General features: G+C 46.8%; 1 protein-coding gene and 1 long non-coding RNA gene across 9 annotated transcripts in view; both read right to left on the bottom strand.

Annotated features, from left to right (window-relative positions):
• Nucleotides 1–1480: 1480 nt before the first annotated feature.
• LOC143508746 (uncharacterized) lies at nt 1481–3685 on the bottom strand. Its single transcript, XR_013129448.1, has 3 exons — nt 3532–3685; nt 3351–3393; nt 1481–2274 (listed from the first exon to the last, which is right to left on the bottom strand). It is a non-coding gene; the product is annotated as an uncharacterized LOC143508746 (long non-coding RNA).
• A 4462-nt stretch (nt 3686–8147) lies between these two features.
• The window catches only part of rbfox1 (RNA binding fox-1 homolog 1), a 201268-nt gene continuing 189259 nt past the window's right edge, over nt 8148–20156 (bottom strand). For 7 of the 8 annotated variants that reach the window (XM_076983420.1, XM_076983398.1, XM_076983379.1 and 4 more), the window contains 3 exons: nt 17610–17674; nt 9816–9891; nt 8148–8750 (listed from right to left, as the gene is read on the bottom strand). In XM_076983420.1, the coding sequence (XP_076839535.1) occupies nt 8628–8750; nt 9816–9891; nt 17610–17674 (264 nt within the window). In that variant the 3' untranslated portion in view covers nt 8148–8627. Of the gene's footprint in view, nt 8751–9815; nt 9892–12677; nt 12731–17609; nt 17675–20156 lie in introns of all 8 variants that reach the window. The other variant, XM_076983389.1, reaches the window with a different exon arrangement.

The raw sequence follows: 20156 nt of genomic DNA, 5'->3' as shown, positions 1-20156 counted from the left end.
TTTAACCGTAAAAACTGGGGGGGACCAAAGCCGGCTTTTGAAAAAGTGGGGGGGACATGTCCCCCCCGTCCCCCCCCAAAATTACGTCCATGCTAACGTCTCCTTTGACCTGTTCCCCATCACCCATTCTCACTATTTAAAGTCCACTGACCCCTCACACCCCCTCACTCAGTGAACACGGCACTGCAGTTTGAAGATGCAGAAACATTTTCTTAGCTAAAACACCTTGAAAGCGCAATAATGTGTTTCATGAATGTATACAGAAACACACTGGCTGGTAATAAAACAGCAGTAACAATATCATTAGAGTTCCTTAAACAGAACACCTGTTGACACTGTTGAATGAAATTAAGCCATGTTGCTATTCTTAGTACTTGGTCAGTTCTCTGGTGAGTTGACTGTTGCTGTGTGGAGAAACACACACCACCCATCTTCCTCCAACACACTAGATTACATAAGCCGTAGTGGACCTGACACAATGACTCCAGGTTGGTGCTATTTATTTTTAGCGCCATTAAAATGTAACTACTGCTACTTGAACCTTTTCACAAATAGCAAAAAAAAAACAACTGTCAAACATGTTAGCAGAGGCCTACATAAGTTGAATCATCATTTATTTATACAGCATGTTTATGAGGTGATGAGCAGGGGTTAAGGAGAAGACAATTAGATGGTGTTCTTTGGACACTGTCATTCAGGTGCAGGCTGGGTCACGTTCAGAGCATGGTTTGTTTGGTACATTTAGCCTCATAAGGTTTTGTAAGTACATTAGCAGAGAAATATATGTTTAGCAGGAATTGCAGAGCCAGGAAATGGTTTGACCCTTCATAAAATATCCCCTGACGACAGAAAATATAGAAATTACCAGGAAATGTTTAATTTAGAAATGTTTCTTCATTGCTTTTACCTTGTACTCCTTTGATCCATGAATTACTGGACATGTCAGAAGACTAAGGAAATTACTACAAATATTTAACCTCTGTTGTTTACTTTTTCAACTCCTGGAATACTTTCAATTATAATTGCCTATAAAACATAAAAGCATTCTTGAAGCTTTTGTAAGATCTCATATTTAAAAAATGGTTTTTAGTTCCTTCATCGTTGACCAATCACAACTAATTCAGCTAATCCAAACAGACACGACGAAGAGACCACACCCTCACGCCAACCAATCGCAGCCACCGATCGCCGCGTACGTCACAATCACTCCAACCACGTCCACGTTCTTCCTCTCTCGAGTATTGAGGGTTTAATACATCGGTTATTATTCAAACGCCCTGATCTCATTCATTCGGCTCGTGAAATGTCGTCGTTTTGATATGATTATGGAGTTCTGTGCCATGAACTACTAAATGGGATCCCCCCGTCTAAAATAAAGAAATCGTTGTATTGTCACACCGCTTCAGTTAAATGCGCTTGGGCTTGTTAATAAATTAAGGAGTTATGGAAAAGCACTATGAAATGCATTACAGACGCAGTATTAGCTCATGCAAATGCTAATAGCTTTTAATCACTGAGCCATTAAAGTTCTCCATTCCACTCAAGTTCAACCATAATTAGAACCTGTGAATCATTTGCGCTACATTCTAATATGTGAGCAATTATCCATAAATCTTTAAAGAAAACCAGTCATTAACTAGTCTACATGTCTCAGAAAACCCAAGAAAACCCCAACAATAGCAACTATTCGAACAGTCAACGTTTAGCCTACGTCTAACTACTGAAATAGATTTCTTATACATTTAATATTTATTGACTAGCTAGGATTGGCATTAGAACGTTAGCCAGATGTGAAATATTCATATGAATGACTGTGAAATCAAAGTGTTTCAGTGTGCCATGTTGTAGGCAAATGAGTGCAAGGATCTTTTTCAGGTGGGGAGAAAATTTCACAACTCTGTTTCTTATTGTTATGTACACACACGCTTATGACGTACAATACCAACCACATAGTATATTATATTATTTTATGCAAATCAAAGATTCATGCTTTCATTGGTCGAATTAGACTTTGCCTGTATACAACATTTCATATTTATATGATATGGTCTATACAAATACAAGATTAAATAGTATGACAAAATTCTTATATGTGCAGGCGATTGTCTTGATTGGCCTTCCTCTCGGCACCGGCATCAGTACAACATGGCGAGCACAAACAGCGCGTCTTCTCCGGCTGTAAATCCCCTGCGTAATTACGCAGTACAGAGAGGCGCGGAGCGGCTGTGCAGGCACATTCAGGGCACCGTTATTTATCCCACGAAGGCACTGGTGCTGTAAGGTGGATTAAATATTAAAGACGAGCATATGGGTAGACATGCTGTGTGTGTGTGTGTGAGAGAGAGAGAGAGAGAGAGAGAGAGAGAGAGAGAGAGAGAGAGAGAGAGAGAGAGAGAGAGAGAGAGAGAGAGAAATGTCAGATCACTTTCCATGTCAAACTGGAGGCGACCTAGATGTGAGCTGTGCGTGAACTGGGCTCAGGGTTGCCAACTTGCCAACTGTGGATCTGAGGTAAATAAACTGGATATTTTTTTCGGCGTGAGATATCGGAAGTGTGGCGTGAGAGCGTGTGAAAACGGTCAAATGCGTGTGTCTCACGCTCAATGCGTGAGAGTTGGCAACCCTGTGGGCTGCGGTGTCCCGTTGTGGCGGTACCGGGACGGGTATGCCTTAGTCCGACAAACAGAGGCGTCTACCTGGACCGCAGGCTCATCACGGCAGACCCCACGGCAGAACCCGCACCTCCCTCCGTCCACCGAGGGCTCTTTTCCCTTCCCTGTTATCGTTCACTTGTTCTGGTTTGCATAACGTGCAGCAATAGTGTGAACTGTGACGGCCAGAAATGTGTTAGGATGAAAATCCATTCAACGACACCAAAATCCACTCTTACATGCGCCATAAATCCATGCGCCATGCTCCGTTCAACCAGCAGGTGGCAGTAAAACATCATGAATGAAAGTACTTTCCTCCCTATAAATAAGGCCGGGGAGACTCCTCGACATGGGGGAAGGGAATCAGGCATGCCTGGGAAATCCCTGCAAAACAGCCACCTTAAATTCAAATACTATTGCCATAGTGGTGCATATCGCTTCACGAACACCTTGGTGATGCTACCAAACACTGTACAGGCCACAGAGTGGCAGGTGATTGCTACAAACATCTGCGTGATTAGTGTTGTACAGTGAAACACGAGGAGGACAGAACGGTAATGCGAGGTTCAAGCATCGCACGCGAGCTGCTCCGTATTGTAAAGACGAATGAAATTGCATCTGAACTCTGAAACTATCCCGAAAGGACAGTGGCAAATGTAAAAGTGAGGAAATGTGGGAGAAATGAAACACAATACTCACCCCACAACAGTTGAGCATAGTATAGTCTTGCACCCAATTACGTCTATGACACAACCGCAAGTATCAATCAGGAATAATGCACACTTCCAAATCACAGCATGGTAGAAACTTCCATCATATTCTCAATTAGGGACAAGATTGTTTTTTTTTTCAAACTTTTTATTTATTTCTATTGTTTTACCGTGTTCTTTCCCGATCAGTAGGCGTCCTTATTCCTCGACGGTGACAACGATGTGAAAACGCAGATAGATGGGGCGAGCTCAGTTGGGGACTTTTCAATGTACGTGTCTGTAACTGAAACAAATGAGGGTGGTGATTATAGTGTCAGCCGTGCTCTTAACAGCAAGGCACTAGTCAATGTAGGTGTGCCCTTTCATTCTACACCAATTACACTCTCCCATTCACCTGACACTTTGACGTTGCTAATCAGCTTCCTGGTTTCAAACAGGGAGCTGGCAAGTAGTACTTAGTCGTCTGAAACACGGAAAACCTCAAAGAAGGCTGCAGTTCACCCAGCCCTGTCTTCCCGAGGCCATTTACGCTACCATGTAGCTTTCATCCACCCTGAGCACCGTCTGAGATGGGAGTGTTCATGTATGCTGCAGTGTGGCATCTCTGAGGGGAATATTCCCTTTGACAAGCACCAGCTCCTTATGGCACTTAGTATATTAAACAGCACTGCGTTTTGTTCAGGCTCACGGTAACGCGGCTCCCATGCGAACACACTTGGCTTCTTATTAACACCGCACATAATGGGGCGGATGAAATCTTGTCTCTGTGGCATTTCCCCTCCTCTTTGATTCACAACGCAATTCATTGCCGGCGTATGTGCTACGTTGCGCTGAACGCATCATGCTACGCGCTTGCAGGAGACTGGAGTGTATAAAGCTGGACTCGGATGCTTGGTGTGTCTCCAAATGCACTCGCATCATCAGGCTGCTTTAATGGTGAGTGCAGATATCACACTCTCATTTCCACCATTACAGCTATAGGCTAACATTAGCAAATCCACCCACAAATATTATGATTTGGCCCTAATTTATTCTCTAATTTCCTCTGCGGATACATTAAACACAGGTAGGTTTCTGCCTTAACGAGATTATTAAAGGGTGTAACATTATCCCTCTCGGTCAGGTGCTCTTTAAGATATGTTCCAATTACAATAGCTCTTAAACCGTGAGAGACGCAGCAGGGGCGGTTAAACGTGGCTTTAACTGCTGCGGAGAAGCTTAGCCTTTTTTTCTTAAAGCCGCAGTCTTCCAAAAGAGGAAGAACGATCGGAAAGCAGACGGTGGGATTCGTCTTCTGGACGACATTCAGGCCTCGGTTGTCCCCAGGACGCTGAGGAGTTCGAGACTTGTCCCATGCATGCATACCAAAAAATAACAACCCACAACTTCGAGTGGAGTGATCTGAAGGTGGCGGGCGACCACATGCGGGCCATCCGCCCAACAGAGCCAGCGGCGCTGGGCTGCGTGGCGGGTCAACTCCGCTGGGCCCTCGTTATTGTTGGGAACCGAACCCAAGCAAGTTTCCCGCGACGCGGGACGAGTCCCGCTCGTTTGCGTCGAGGCTTTGAAGAGTCACGCAGCGGCTCTGCAGGGGGTGAAGGGGAGGGGAGGGGTGGGGGGTGGGGGAGAGGATGGGAGGGGGGGGGTGGGGAGTTCGTGGAGCAGCCGTGCTGGCAGCAGTGTAAGTGCAGCCCCCCCCACCCACCAACATGCGCCCCCTCCTCCCCACTAAGAGCTGTGTTTAGAGGCCTGGTGCCTAATCTCTGATGAAATGTGTCTATTATCAGAGACCCAGCAGGAGCACAGGGAGCAGAACCGATCTGATGGAGAGACGATTAGCTTCTGCCCCCCTACGTCCTAACTGCCTGAGCAGCTCACGTGCCTGAGCAGAGAACGAAGCGTTTTTGAGGTTTAATAAACGTGAGCGCTCGTGACATGTCCGATTTGTAAGTCCGCAGGGTGCTGCTAGCCGGCAGAGAAAGTCGCGGTAGCCGGTCAAGCACAGAACGCAACCGTCGCCGCGATTTGCATGATAATCAATTCCGCTGCATCCAGCCAATCACACCGAGCAAAGAGAGCAAAATGACTTCATTTAATAGTTGATTTAATTCAGAAACATATATCACGTTATTACTGACCGCTCTGCGAGATCCGGGAGGTGGGGGGGGGGGGTGAGTTTGCATTAAGTACTGCAGGGAAAACAGAAAGAGAGGATAGAAACGGAATTAAAGGACACCAGGCCTGCTTTAATTTTCCCCACAGGGTAAAAAAGAGAAAAAGCCCCCCCCCCCTCCTCGCACATAATGGAATTAATAACCAATTTTAAATTACGTTCATGACATGTGACCCAAGATACGTTAATTATTGATCACCCATTTCTGTAAAGACGAGTTGTAATTACCTAGCATAATGTGACTCCTTCATCACATTTAAACATTTAAATTGCTTATCTTTCCCTGTATCCGCTGGCTAAGTTTTTCTAATTACGCTGATCAAATCAAGAATGTGAGGTAATTCATCTTTTCTTCAATTAGAACTATCTGTAGTGCACATAATTTATAAAGTTCCAGTACACCTTGATGATATGAGAGCTTGATAATCTTTCTTTATAGCTGAGAAAGACGCAGTCTTGCTTCACGAGGTCCCAGAAGTCTTGACTTGGTCTTCTTCATATCGCGAGCAGGACCCTGGAATATGCAGCCAGCAATGAAGACGTTGTATATTTTCCACCCCCTCAAATTCTTATGGTTCGTAGAAATCCGCAAGCTTGCAGCGACTGTATTTCATTCACACAGAAAAGACGTTTAAGTACTCAGATGGGCTGAAATCACATCCCACCCATCAAACGGGTGGTTTTATGAGCCTTCTCATTCTCCGCTCTATCCAGCTGCAGATATGTTTCATAACCTTTGTGTGGAAGCCCTGCTTATCAGATTGTGGCCCCTCGCCTCCACACCGTGGCGACGGAGACGCTCTGTCGGAACCTGAGGGATGAACGCGGCGGCCCCACAGGCATCAATTTTATTCGAGCTCCTCGGAGATGATCGTTTCCCCTTTGCCTCGTGCCTTTAAACGCAATTTAACTCGGCTAAATCAAATCAGAGGGAAGAGCGCACTCCATCACCGAGAAACATGATCCACTCAACAACATATACCACTTTATGAGAATATTAAAGAACGGAAAAAGTAGGCCACCACAAATTCTCCTTATCTTGAGAAACTTTATTGATGGTTACTGTTATGTGGATCATAGTGCATGCACATACAATGACAAGGAGAAGGCCTCTTCACAACACCTACTGGAAGCAGAAAGTATAGCAGATACAGCAGTGGATACGATATTTTTGCCCAGTTGTGTGAGAGGACACACACAGTACACAAGAGGATATTTGCAGCTGGATAAATTTAAGCTGCTGATTTTTTTTTTTTAGGTATTTTACGTATTTTAAACCTTTTTTCTTAAAAAAAGATATGTGACAAACACCTCTAAGTAGGTATACTTGTAAACAACATGAAGGGGAAGTTCTTTGCGTATGCAGATCCAAGCTGCAGCTCTTCAAGGTTACCTTGACAGCCTGTTTGCGTAGCACTTGTAAATGACATATTTATCGTTATTCGTATTTACATATAGATATCTTTTTCACAAGACCTATATTTCTCAGTTTCTTGATAATCAAACGGTTTCAAAGTGTAAAGGCTGTGTTTCTAGAAAATAACATTACAAAGGATGTCACATTAAAAATGATATCAAAACAGAAAGAAAGGCAAAGCATAAACAGAAACATAGACAATGTAATGTCCCACAAGCTGAGAGGGGATGAAAAACTGTAGGTTGCGTGTGCAAAATAGTACAGTTGACAAAAATACTATGATCATATCTACATAATGATTGCATTACTTATAAAGTGTTGATATAAATCTTGAGTATGATTCCATAAAAAATGAGACACCTTTCTCTAACAGTTGGTCTACCACACTAAATCTAAAACATTACACAGCTGTGTATTTTGTATAAGAGAACATTTTCCACTGAACAGATCAAATTTAATACACTGTTGGTTTATTATTTATCATCATTATTATTTTTTCACTTTCATCCGGTACAAATAAATCATAGATTCATTACTTTTGGAAAAAAAAGATAAAACAACAAAAACAAATCAAAACCAAACCCAAACCAAAACAAAAAATATAAACAGCGCTTTGCCGTTTTTTAAATTTTTTTATTTTTTATTAATTAATTTTTTTTAGTTATTCATCTCTCCCTTAATATAAAAGTCAGCAATTAGATCAATCAATATACTGGAAGTACCATAATATAAAAAGAATATCTTGTGGTTGGCATAAACTAGTAAGGGCCTGACCTACGTACTAGATAACAGGTAAACAGTAAAATTCTGTTAGGTTGAAGTTTTGTGGAGTTTTTCTAAGAGCCGCTATGGAAAGTTCCAAACACATATAACACCCCAGGAACAGAACCTTTGGCTTGGAGTAATGACTGATATGACACAGCTGAAATAATCAATGCTTCAGTGGTTTCTCTCCTCTGTTACGTCGGTCTTTGAACCACTCGGAACGCAGTGCGCTGGCTTTCCTCGGGCCAACCTTTGACCCCCCGCCATGGGCAACTGGACCGCCCACACCTGTCTGCACCGCTCTCCAACCTCATCTCCCCGATCTCGTCTCTTCCCAGCCCCACCTCCCCAGCCCCGCCTCCCCAGCCCCGCCTCCCTAGCCCCGCCTCCCTAGCCCCGCCTCCCCAGCCCCGCCTCCCCAGCCCCGCCTCCCCAACCCCGAGACCACAAATGAAAGCAAACTGACCCAAAAACACCCAGCAACTAAAAAGAACCAAAGGTTAGGTCAACGAAAAGCAGAGAACCACTGGACTACTTCAGTCACTTACACTCTTACAAAATATGAGAACCCCAAGGGACTTATATTTATCATACATAATTCATTTACATGATAAAGCCCTAACAATTTGTATCATTTTTTCTTCTTTTTAAAATCTAGCAGCTCTCTAGATCACCACAGAAACCTCTACAGCCATCAATCTATGTAATCTTTAGAAATTAAAAACCCACAATATTAAAATACACAGCACAAAATATCTGAGGTATAAGATGAAAAATATCCGATTTTTTGTCCTCTCTCTTAGGAGACGCCAAAATGGTGCACTACTGCATGTATTGCAATACCCAGGCCTCTGACCTCTGACCTCTGTCTTTACCCCCACAGGAAGATTCGCTTTGAGTTTCAATAGATATTAGTATGGAGCAAAACGACTGTATCCTCCTCGGTATATACTAGCCTGCAACGAAGAAAGAACGAGACCCACATCATCCGCATGACTCCTGGTCTTGGCGTCGGTCAATGGTGCGAAAGCATTCTGCAAAAGAGACGGTGACGCGTGTGCGTAGTTTTAATGGCCACGCTGCACACCACACCCACCAACTTCCCGGTCCGGTTCGGCACGGACGCCCCGGATCACACCGATCATAATCTGCATGCAAGCAAACGAGCCAAGACACCACGAGCCCGGAGAAACGGATTTAAAACAAAACAAGGCTGGGGGGGTAAAATGTGACACAGATGAATCATTTAAAAAAGAAATCGATACAGAAACCCTCCAAAAGCGGAGAGCGCCGAGCGTGACATCGTGCATCTCACGTTCACCTGTATGTTCATGCCATGCGATGGTATCTAATTAATGGAAGTCATGAAACAAGCAGCCTATACACTTGGTCCTAATGGAACCCCAGATCACGAAAGTGTAGCGTCACATGCCCTCTCCATTGCCCTCGCCTCTTCTCCTCCACCCTTTCCTCCACCCTCCTCTCTACCCTCTCCTCCACCCTCCTCTCTACCCTCTTCTCCACCCCTCTCATCCACCCCTCTCCTCCACCCTCTCCTCCACTCCTCTCCTCCACCCTTTCCACTGCTCTCTCCCCTCTTCCATGCCCCCTCTCATGCTCTCTCTCCTTGTGAGCTGTTGCTACAGCAGCACATAGGTGATGGATTTAATTATCAAAATGACTAATTATTCCATTAAGAAAAGCACTCGGCTAGGTGATATTCACAAAATTAGAAATATAATAACTAACATGCACTACACTGCCAAGAAATTAAGACATTTATCACGTTTACTGGGAGGATTAATGTGGCATTTCGGCTGCCGTTAGCACAAGAGACAAATTCAATTAAGTTTAACCGAGGAGATGTCAGCTGTGCTAAAATCCATGTGCGGGGAAAAAGAACTGAACCCCCACCCCTCCCTTCCAACGAGAGAAACAGAGAAAACAGCAGAAGCAGGTGACGAGGTCACACGGGAAGAGAAGGATAAACACGTGGACCACATGATAGGGCTAGGGAGGGAGGGGGGGCAAGGAGGCGTGGCAGAGAGACAGACGGTGGGTGGGGCTACAGGGCACGGAGGCGGAGACCGTTCGCTCACCATGGCACCAACGCTGTATGCGGCTGCTGGAGCAAGTGCGTGGTTGTAGGGGTCGGCAGCATAAACTCGTCCGTAACTGTGGAGACACACAGAAGGAGGAGGGGGCGCGTCACGCACGCTGGTGGCAGCTCCCCCCCCCCCCCCCACGCCGGCTTCCTTAAAACGCAAACACAGCCCCTCCCCCGAGCCACACAACAGCGTCACACACAACGTAAGAAAAAATACACGGGCGGAATGACAAGTCGCATGGCGTCACAGAAGAGGGAGCCACAAGACGCTGGCTGTCATGCGGTAACGGACGGAGGGAGACGTTTGAGATCTGGAGGGTCGCTTGGGGCGGAAAAAACAAACAAAACAACAACAACAACAACAAAAATGTTTCGGGGCAAAGAAAAAACAGGCATTTGGTGTAATAATAACATCCATTCATTCATGTGCATTCATGCTGGTATGGGATGAAGGTGACTGTCGTCATACTCATTTGTCAAGGGCAGCTTTATTCAGTTAATGCCTTCTGACACACCCCGTGATGTTACCTACTCCACAACGTGCTCCCTGCACACTACACGCCAGATTTACTACACCAGCATAAGGATATCTAGCCAAAAGCTATTTGTTTGAAATTTGCTATTTGTGTCATACACCATAGTAAAAAAAAAAAAAACATGCATGCAATTTTTTTATTATAGTAATTCAATAAGTCAGTACGTCATTTCAAGATTCAGAATTATTTTTTGGACAATTGTCTCCACCTAGAAGCGCAAAAGGGCATTATCAAAAATTCAGACCCAGTGAATGAAGGAAAGGCCGTAATACACATGCATCTTAGGCTGGGGTTCCATCCTGCAATCTGCTTGACGCCGTCTGATTGAGAGTGTGTGGAGGCTCCTGGGGCCTGGCTGGTAAAATAACCTGGATTATCTGCTCCTTTGAGCCTTGTTATGCATGCATGGTGTTTTTGGACCAGATAAGGGCCAATCAGAAGGCAGGGCACAGCCTACAAATGAGGTAATTTGCATATTCACTCACTCTTTGTGATTAAGAAGTTAATCCACTACAGATTAGTATGGACATTGTTATTCACTATATAGCTGGCCTGTCTTCATATTTTATTGCCCTGCCAAGCGTTTTGTTTGACCCGTGTTATCTCTGTTTACAGGGGCTACTTTTAATGAGTATGCACTCAACTGTTCAGCCCAGGACTTCACACACTCTATTGGCCCCGAGATTGAAAAGGTGACCCTTAGGACCCTGTGCCTGGAAAATTAGCCCCCGACAATTTGGTAATGCAAAGGTTGATGCACTGTCGCTTAGAACGGCGGTGCGGCACTCTACATCGTTAAAACGCCTCTGAAACTCAAAGGACCGAAGGAATTTCCAAGGGTAGCATGAATGCACTCTGCCCGATAGGGCGCACGCGTGTGAAACGTCCTACGAAAACACGGCGAGTCACACGTGTCCCGCGGTGTCCTGCCGATCCCGCCCCGCTCCTGCCCCCGGGCACCCACGGTAACTTTCCCTGCAGCCTATCGAAAATTAGTTGAAGACAGAACGGATTTATGGGCCTGGTAGTTCTGTAGCTAATGAACAACAGCCTCCCTAACGCTGGGCTAAATTAGACCTGGGTCTTGAAATACAGCTTAATAAATCTCCGATGGGCGGAGGGGAGTATGTGCATTATTGACTGCGCGCTCGTTATTTTTGAAAATGTGCACCAGCAGATCTACGTCTCCCCGCGTATTGACTTTTCCCTCGGAGAGAACGCGCGGGCACCTAATTTCTGTGCCCCCTTAAACCAAATAGGCTTTCCTTTAGGGTACTTGGTGGGAGTTTCTATAAATATAAATCTGTGTTGAACTTTGCTACATGTACAAGGCGTGAAGCCAGTGGGCTTAACAGTACTTAGAGAACTGGCAAAATTCCTCAACAGTATGCACAAGCATCGGCAGCCCAGGTTATGCATTCCAACTGCGGATCGCCGAAAACGATGTTTTCAAAAATAAGCAGTCTGCGTAAATTGCTGCCTTGTTAGCATATCTGTGTGCCCTGGTCATAGGGTCGGTTGCAAGATCAATAAGTGGATGGACAGCTCCATTTTCTGCTGTCTCCGAAGCCGGTTGCAGACACAAGCTAACGTCATTCCGAAAAGATGTAGCCACCTACAGCCAGTGTGCAAGACAAGAACAGATCAAGCGAGCAACCTTGGTACAACACCACCACCGACACCAAAAATACAGCACGCGCAGATACACACACACACACACACACGCGCGCGCACGCACGCACACGTGTGCAGTCGCACAAATCGAACGGGGATGCTGTTAAAGGACAGAGAGCGAGGGAGAATATCGTTGGCTAACTCAAACAGGACGATCACAACAAAAGCAACACGGACATGAACAGGGAAAAATCAAACAAACCAAACCACAGAAAAACATAAACCCCCAAAACGCACATGTACACATCACACAAGGTTCCAAGCTCGAGACAGCGTGTTGGGACCACTCTCAGAGGGTCACATGCCCGCTCGGAGCGGAGTGCCAATGACGAGGCAGACAGTGAGAGAGCAGAAGGGTACGAAGCCTGCCAGCTACCCTCATGCAACGCTCTAAAACCACTATAGTCTGGAGAAGAGTAATCAGTTATTGCAATAAGAAAAAAAAGAAACCAGGAAAGAAAAAGAAAACAAATTAAATCTACTAATTAAGGGGCAGAAATAAGAGAGAGGCAAGCATTAAAGGCACTCACTGTGGAGGTGCATTAAAATAGAATATGCCTGCTCCCCGGCGGGTGCATCAAGAAAGGCAGCAAGATCTGTTATTCATTTTCATGATTTCTTTTTTTTTTTTTTTTTTATTTTACCTGAAGAGGTGTTACAAGAAATTTCATCGGCTGCAACGAGGACGAAATGATTTCTGCAAGAGAAGATAAAATTCACAACACCGCTTGCTGACTGGGTGTATGGGCGGAGAAAGGTGGTCGGGGGGGGCGGGGGTGGTGGGTGGAGGGGATGGTGAGGTGGGGTCGGGCGGAGGTTGCTTGATGGTAAATGGGGTTTCGGTTTACAAGCAGAAGAAAAAGGGACAAGAGAACTCGGTGCAGAACCAGGCTGAACCGGGGGGGGGGGTTTGGGTCGCATGCAGGAAGTGGAGATGTGTATGTGGGGGGGCACACAAGTATATATGTGTATTTAATTTACATGAAAGATGACATTAAATCAGGAGTGAGGCACAGCACACATGGCTAAGCTGGATCCACTCCATGGGCCCGGGCCGATTCTACGGGAGACGGGGGATCCTCTCTGCGGTAGGCGTGGCCTGGGCTTCAAACCAGGCCCCTCACAGCTCCAGGTTTGGGCCGAGTCAAGGGGTCGTGCTGCACGCTACGAGAGCTCGACGAGAGCACCGGACCCCGCAGCCGGCACAGGCACAACGGCGTGACACAGAGAACCCACGACATGTAACGCATCACCAGCTGGCCCAGTGTGGATGTCAGACATGCATAAACAGCACAACAAACAAACAATCAAAACACACAAACGACCAAAAAATAATAATCCCTCTGTGCGGCATAGGCAGTTTAATGTTAGTATGTCATAATGTGAACTACTCTGTAGTGTACCTTTAGAAGGTATCATCATCGCTCCTTGTGCTCACGGAGGAACGGCTAAGGGACCGTAGCTTATAAAGTCCGGGGGGCGGAGCCTGGTGGGCGGAGCCTGGGGGGGGACTTACGTAAACACACGTGGCGGCAGCGAGCTCGGTCACGCGTGGCATTAGCCCGTCTCCACGACTCGCTGTGCAGGTGTGACAAACGACGTGTCACGGCCCGATCGCGCGTCTAATTAGGGACGCGGGTTGGCAGCCATCTTGCTGGGGCTCCCTTTTAATTGGTGCTTGGAGCTATATTTAATAACTTAATGAATCATTCATTCGCCGCCAAGCGCCGGGATTGAATCGGCCCTCTTAATCACGTTAGGTGGCTTGTTTTGAACACAGACTCCAATTCGACACGACACTATTGAGCGGCGTCTAACTCAGAGGGAGGGACAGCTCGGCGTCTCGCGGCCCGAACCACGAGCCCACAGCACTTCCCCACCAATCGTGGCCCGAGGAAGGAAGTCCACCTGCAGCACAACCAAAAGCACGTCGCTTAACGCTGGACGTGTGTGTTGGCTTCGGAGAACAGGCGGCAGGGGCAGAAGTGCATGCATCCGAATGGAAACACCGACGTCGCGGAGGAGCGGTGCGTTAATGCAACAAATGCAGCCTATAAAACAAAAAAGCTTCTGTTCGCTGTGTGTTCAAGATATGTCGGAGCGATAAAAGCGAGCTCGACTGTTTTCTTTCCTGCCTGTTAAGACCGGCTGAAGTGAAGAATTGAATGCGGTTCCCAGGGCCGTGCTGCATAACCAATAAGCCAGGCTAAAAGGTACAGCCATGCGCGGCTAAGTGCCCCCCTCCCTCCGCCCCCCCCGCCTTGCTTCCCGTCGCCGTGTTGTGTAGAGCTTGCGGCCGGCTCTCCGGAGCCGGAGGGCCCGTGTGGGGGGTGTTATGGACCCCGGGGAGGGCCGGAGAGCCCCGCGCGTGACGTTAGCATGCATATGGTGGGCCGGGGACGGGCGGGGATGCCGGCACAGAGCGCCAGTGTGGGATACCGAGGGAGATCAGGGGAAGGGAAGGTGAAGGAGAGGAGGGGGGGAGGGTTCGGAGGATGGGGCCGGGGGGGGGGGATAGCTCCTCTGACCCATGTGGTCCCGGCCTACAGCGGCCCAGATGGGGGCTGACAGAGCCGGGGGCGTGCCGTCACAGGAGTCATCGGCAGAGAGGAGAGGCCCTTAGCCCCCGCAGGTGCGAAGCATCTGGATGTCTCTCTGAGAAACGGCCACGGGGCGCTTCTCCCTCCATCTGAGGGCTTTGCTCTTTCGTGGGCCACCAGACAGCAGATGGTTGCAGCCTCAAGGAAGGCAGGAGGTGTGAGAAATAGATGCAATGGATGCTGGGTCTACCTGAGCTCATTCAGAAAGTGAGAAAGGTCACCACGAAATGATGAGAAGCTGTAGTGATGCTTAGAGCAGCATATCATAACATCTCATTCTACCGGCTCTTAAAATGCAAACTGGTGGAATGCAGTTAATTTGAAATTCCAAAGTAGGGAGGAGAAAACAGGACCAGTAAACATATTTACCTACAAATGCTCTTTATAATGTATTATTATTATTATTATTATTATTATTATTATTATTATTATTATATAACCATACTATACCATGCTATGACTAACTATACTACTAGATTTTCATAACCACATCCACACATATTTTGCTGTAGTTTATTTATGTTTATATACTCATTTTGCTTGAGGTGCTTGAATTTCATTTCCTGAAAATTATTCTTATTCACAGACACTGGCCACAGGCCACAACCCACTTTAATTCACTATAAACATTCTAAATTACTATTACCTGCTATGACTCACCATAACCCACCATATCCCACTACAACTTATGATTACTCACTAATATCTCACTGTATCTCACTATAACCTGATATAACTCACTATAACCTCCAACAACTCGATAGCTACCGAGAGCCTCTCAGTCTGAACGATTACAGTAAAACACAAGGATGTGGTGTCTGGTTTCTAGAGAACCTGGTTTCTCACACTCATGGGTCTACATGTTCAATTCTGAGGTGGTGTGTGTGTGTGTGTGTGTGTGTGTGTGTGTGTGTGTGTGTGTGTGTGTGTGTGTGTGTGCGTGTGTGTGTTCGTACATGCACGTGTGTATGTCTGAGTGCACAAGCATGCGCTTCTGTTTTAGAGAGGCCATAAATGTTCATTTTACCAAAAATGTGAAAATACTTTTACAGACATTATTGACAATTAAGAGCATTAGTAGCAGACAGTGGGTAGAAGGCAGAGCACATTTATATTTAAACAGGAGGAAGTAGATCCCGGCTAGAGACAGAAAAGTAACTGATTAACTGATTTAGATTTTATTTACTCGTCATCAATATAAGTGTCAAGATTTCTCTGTGTTAAGGGCAAGACAGTAATTGGGCATTAATGAGACTGAAACTATCGTTGGTAAGTTATTAGACTTAAATTAATATAATATGCCCATGGGCAAAAAGGTTTTAATGTAAAGTGTACAGAGTATATTAATATTAAAACGTTTTTGAAGTTCTCTGAGTTGTTATTACCTGACAGGGAGATAACTTGGTTTAGCAGAATTATTACAGTTGTGACTAAAATGTTTATAAATATGATTATTTAAATGTGTTCCACTGGGTTTCAGTCAAAATGCAAGAATAGTCGAGCCATGTCAAAGAACACCACAAACTATAAACAGCTCTGTCAGCATGACACGACATGTAAATGACAAACTGGTATGTCCTAGAGAAACAGCAATTTCATGTTTTGATTTTCTTCCTCGTGGATTATATGCAAATCTGCATGCAAACAAAAGTACAAACAAAATATGAAATTGGCCTGCTTTGAAGAAAAAGGACAACATGACCCTTTCCCTTCTACCGAGCTGCCAAAACACGTCAAAAACGTCTTTCTCAGTTCAAGCATGCTTGGCTAAGTCACGATAACTTCTTCAAATGCTTTTTTTTTTTTTAACTTAAAATAAAAACGAACAGCATCAGACTCCTCCAAAAACAAACCCACTGCGAAAGTCTCAACTCCAGGTTTTCTAAACCTCTCTCGTGCAGATCTTTACAAAATATTAGCTCGGAGAATCCACAGACTAATGTCTTCATTATCACATTGCCCGAATCCAGCTCTTGACGACGTTCGCACCACCCCCCCCCCCCCCCCCCACCCGGGACTTTGGAGAGGGGCTACTCGCGTCAGGAAAAAAGACGCCGCCGCGATTTGCTACCCACTGCGCCTGCGCCCGAAGGCCACGCGCTACCGTGGGCCCTCACACCCGCAGAAGCGCGACGGAGAAACGATGGCTCGACGGCATTCGCGATTAGTCAGCACGATTCACACAGCACAACGCAGGACGTGGCAGTGGCATGCAAGACAGAAAGAAAAAGAAAGAAAGAAAAAAACAAAACAAAACAAAAAAAACGTTGACAGATAATGACAGAGCTGCTGGGATGACAGGATAATAAAGAACTGCCTGGTATAATGTTTGTGTTGGGAAATATCAATTGTCACATGTTTGATGACATTGTTATGGTGTTAGACGTTGGTGCTCTCGCGACATGTTTAGGTTTCTAAAAAACATGGCGAGGTGCTGGCGTGCGTCTTTAGGCTGAGCAGGGAGCTCTCTGCTCTAATGGGCACTCATGGTTGAGGAGAAAGTCAAAAGAGTGGGGGGAGGAGCCAAAAATCGAATCCAGCCAACACAATTTCCTATCGTCTTCCTGACAAACAACCTTGCCTCTCATCTCCGAGTCTGTCAAGCCAATCCCACTTAATTCTCCAGTTACAGTCCACCATTCCACCACGGACGCCTCTTACCATTACATTTGCAGTGACATCTCATTTGATTTAATTTGCCAATTACAGCGCTGTGCACCCTGATAGTCCCCGTCCGCGCAGGAGACGGGAATTAGACTAATAAATCTGCTTGGCCTTTTCCGTGGCTGCCCTCGCTTGCGTGGAAGGGAGGGGGCGTGACCTCAGAGAAGTAAGTGTGAGCGGAGGCGGGGCGGGCGAGCAGAGGCGGGGCGGGGGTGGCGGCCGGGTGGGGGGGGGGGGGGTATGGCGGGGGCGGGCCCGTGGGGGGGGGGGGGGGGGGTGTGGCCAACGCCGGAGTGTGTTTAGGTGTCTTACCTGTCACTGTAGGCAGCAGCGGTGGCGGTGGCAGGCTGCGCATACCGGTAAGCAGCGTAGCCGCCCTGGAACACACACACACACACACACACACACACACACACACACACACACACACACACACACACACACACACACACAGACACACACAGACACACACACAGAGGACATTCCAATGGCTGCTTCACTCTCACTTCCCGCTGGGCAACAACATCTGCTTTGACTCGTTCTTTTTTTTTTGTACATAGTTACATTTTTTTAAAGCTGTTTTTGAAACAGAGGGAGGTTGTTTTGTTTCGGGGTTCATGCGATGTGACAGATGATGGAGGCTACGAAGCCTGTAGCTCACGCAAGTTAAAAAGCCATGGAGTGTTGGAGCTTGAGTGTTCACACACACACACACACACACACACACACACACACACACACACACACACACACACACACACACACACACACACACACACATTCACACACACACACACACATACACACACATACACACACACACACACTCACACACACACATACACACACACGCCTACATGATCACACATATACATCCACACATGCATACACACCCGCATACACACACACATACATGCCCCCACACACACACACACACAAACACACACACACGCACCCACACATGCATACTCACCCACATACACACACATACATACACACCCACACCCCCACACACACACACACACAGACACACGCACAATGAGATGTGACAACTACTCTTCTGGCTGGCATTCATTTTCTCTGAATGCCTTTACAACGTAAACACGACTTAATTCACCAAACGAGCCCTGCTCTTAACACACACTCAGAGTGGAAACGCATGTCATAATCACCCATATTAAATATGCATGATCTAATTACCAAACAGAACCTTAATTGTATGGCCACTGTGTGAAAGCCAACCCACGTCCTCATTCCTCTCACGCATGCGTTGGAGGATTAATTATGCATCGTTGTCATACTACATGCCCCACTCTTTCCCCCTAAACAACAACAACAACACAAACAATAACAAATGCTAATTCAAACATGTGGAAGTGTAACAAACGGCTGTTCGATTAGGTAAATGGACCGGGCTGGTGCATCATGCTGGCAGGGCAGGAGGAGACCTGCACTCTGGCTCCATCCAGGAGGACAGGAGGGTTCTGTGTGCGGTGGACCGGTGTGGAAGGACTATTGCTTCCCCTCCAAAGACCCCACCACCTCATCGGTGTGCCCACGAAAAAGAAAACCATCTGACTTGCTGCTTTTCTCTCTCTCTCTCTCTGCATCTGTTTCTCTCTCTCCCCCCTCCAATGCTGTTTCATCTTTCTTTCTTTCCCAATCTCTATTCCTCCTCTCCTTTCTTTCTCCACTCATTATCCGTCTCTGTGACTCTGTGACCTCCGTCTTCTTACAACTATCTCGTCTCTCTCTCTCCCTCCCTCCCTCCCTCTCTCTCCCTCTCCCTCCCTCTCTTCTCTCACTCCTCCTCCAGGGTGTCACTTTGCAGTACCGCCTTCGGTCCCCATCTGTTCCAAACCGGGGGTTCCCCTCGCCGATGACTCACCCTTAATAAATAAATAATAATTAATAAACAGAACGTCCCTGCACGTTGGAGGGGTGCGATGGCCTCTCGGGGGGGGGGGTTTGATCACATGTTCGTGTCCTGTGATGAGCGTGTGGGAAGATTACACCGGTGACCCCTTCAGTCAGCGGTTTGCCTGTTTTTCCGGCTTCCGCCTGTCTCTGTCCTCCGCCCGTCTCCCTGTCCTACGCCTGTCTCCCCAGCCTCCACCTGTCTCCCTGTCCTCCGCCTGTCTAGGGGCAACAGCTCACGGGAACAGCGTGTGAGCTGTGGTCAGGAGTTTACCACCGAGACGTGCACGTGGAGGGGGGGGGGGGGGGGGGGGACCATTATTTATCTTTATGACTTCCAGCGACGGGGGAAAGACAGACAGAGAGAGTAAGAGAGTGTGTGTGTGAGAAATGGGCAGAGAGAGAGAGGGAGCGACAGAGAGAATAGGAGAACGTGGTGAGGCCGAGAGAGCGAGAGAGCGTAAGTGAAAAAGAAAAACCGTGTGTGTGCTTCTAAGAGAGAAGCATTCTGCTGCTTCAGTTTCTACCCTGACTGCTCCCATCTATCTGGAGAGGCTGCCTGTGTGTGTGTGTGTGTGTGTGTGTGTGTGTGTGTGTGTGTGTGTGTGTGTGTGTGTGTGTGTGTGTGTGTGTGTGTTTACAGGACCACTGAAGCGCGTGGCTCGGTGTGAGCACTTCTGCGTGGGTGTGTGTTCGTCCACCCGTCGCTACCTGCTCCCCGAACAAAGGGGAGGATGATTGAGGCGAGTAGCTCGGCCTCTTTCTCTCAACACTTGTTATTGCTTTTAAAACAGCCGCTCCCACAGTGCCATTTATTAGCGCCTATATGAGGGCGAGCCGCGCGGGGCTCCGGCACTGTCCTGCGCTTTCATTGAAATCTCTTATTTGAAGGTAAGTGTTTTGATTTCCCTAATGGGTTTGACGGTTATGCGTTAAAGCGAA

The sequence above is a fragment of the Brachyhypopomus gauderio genome, chromosome 2, assembly GCF_052324685.1.
Source record: "Brachyhypopomus gauderio isolate BG-103 chromosome 2, BGAUD_0.2, whole genome shotgun sequence".
NCBI lineage: Eukaryota > Metazoa > Chordata > Actinopteri > Gymnotiformes > Hypopomidae > Brachyhypopomus > Brachyhypopomus gauderio.
This window is presented reverse-complemented; position numbering and strand designations above follow the sequence as displayed.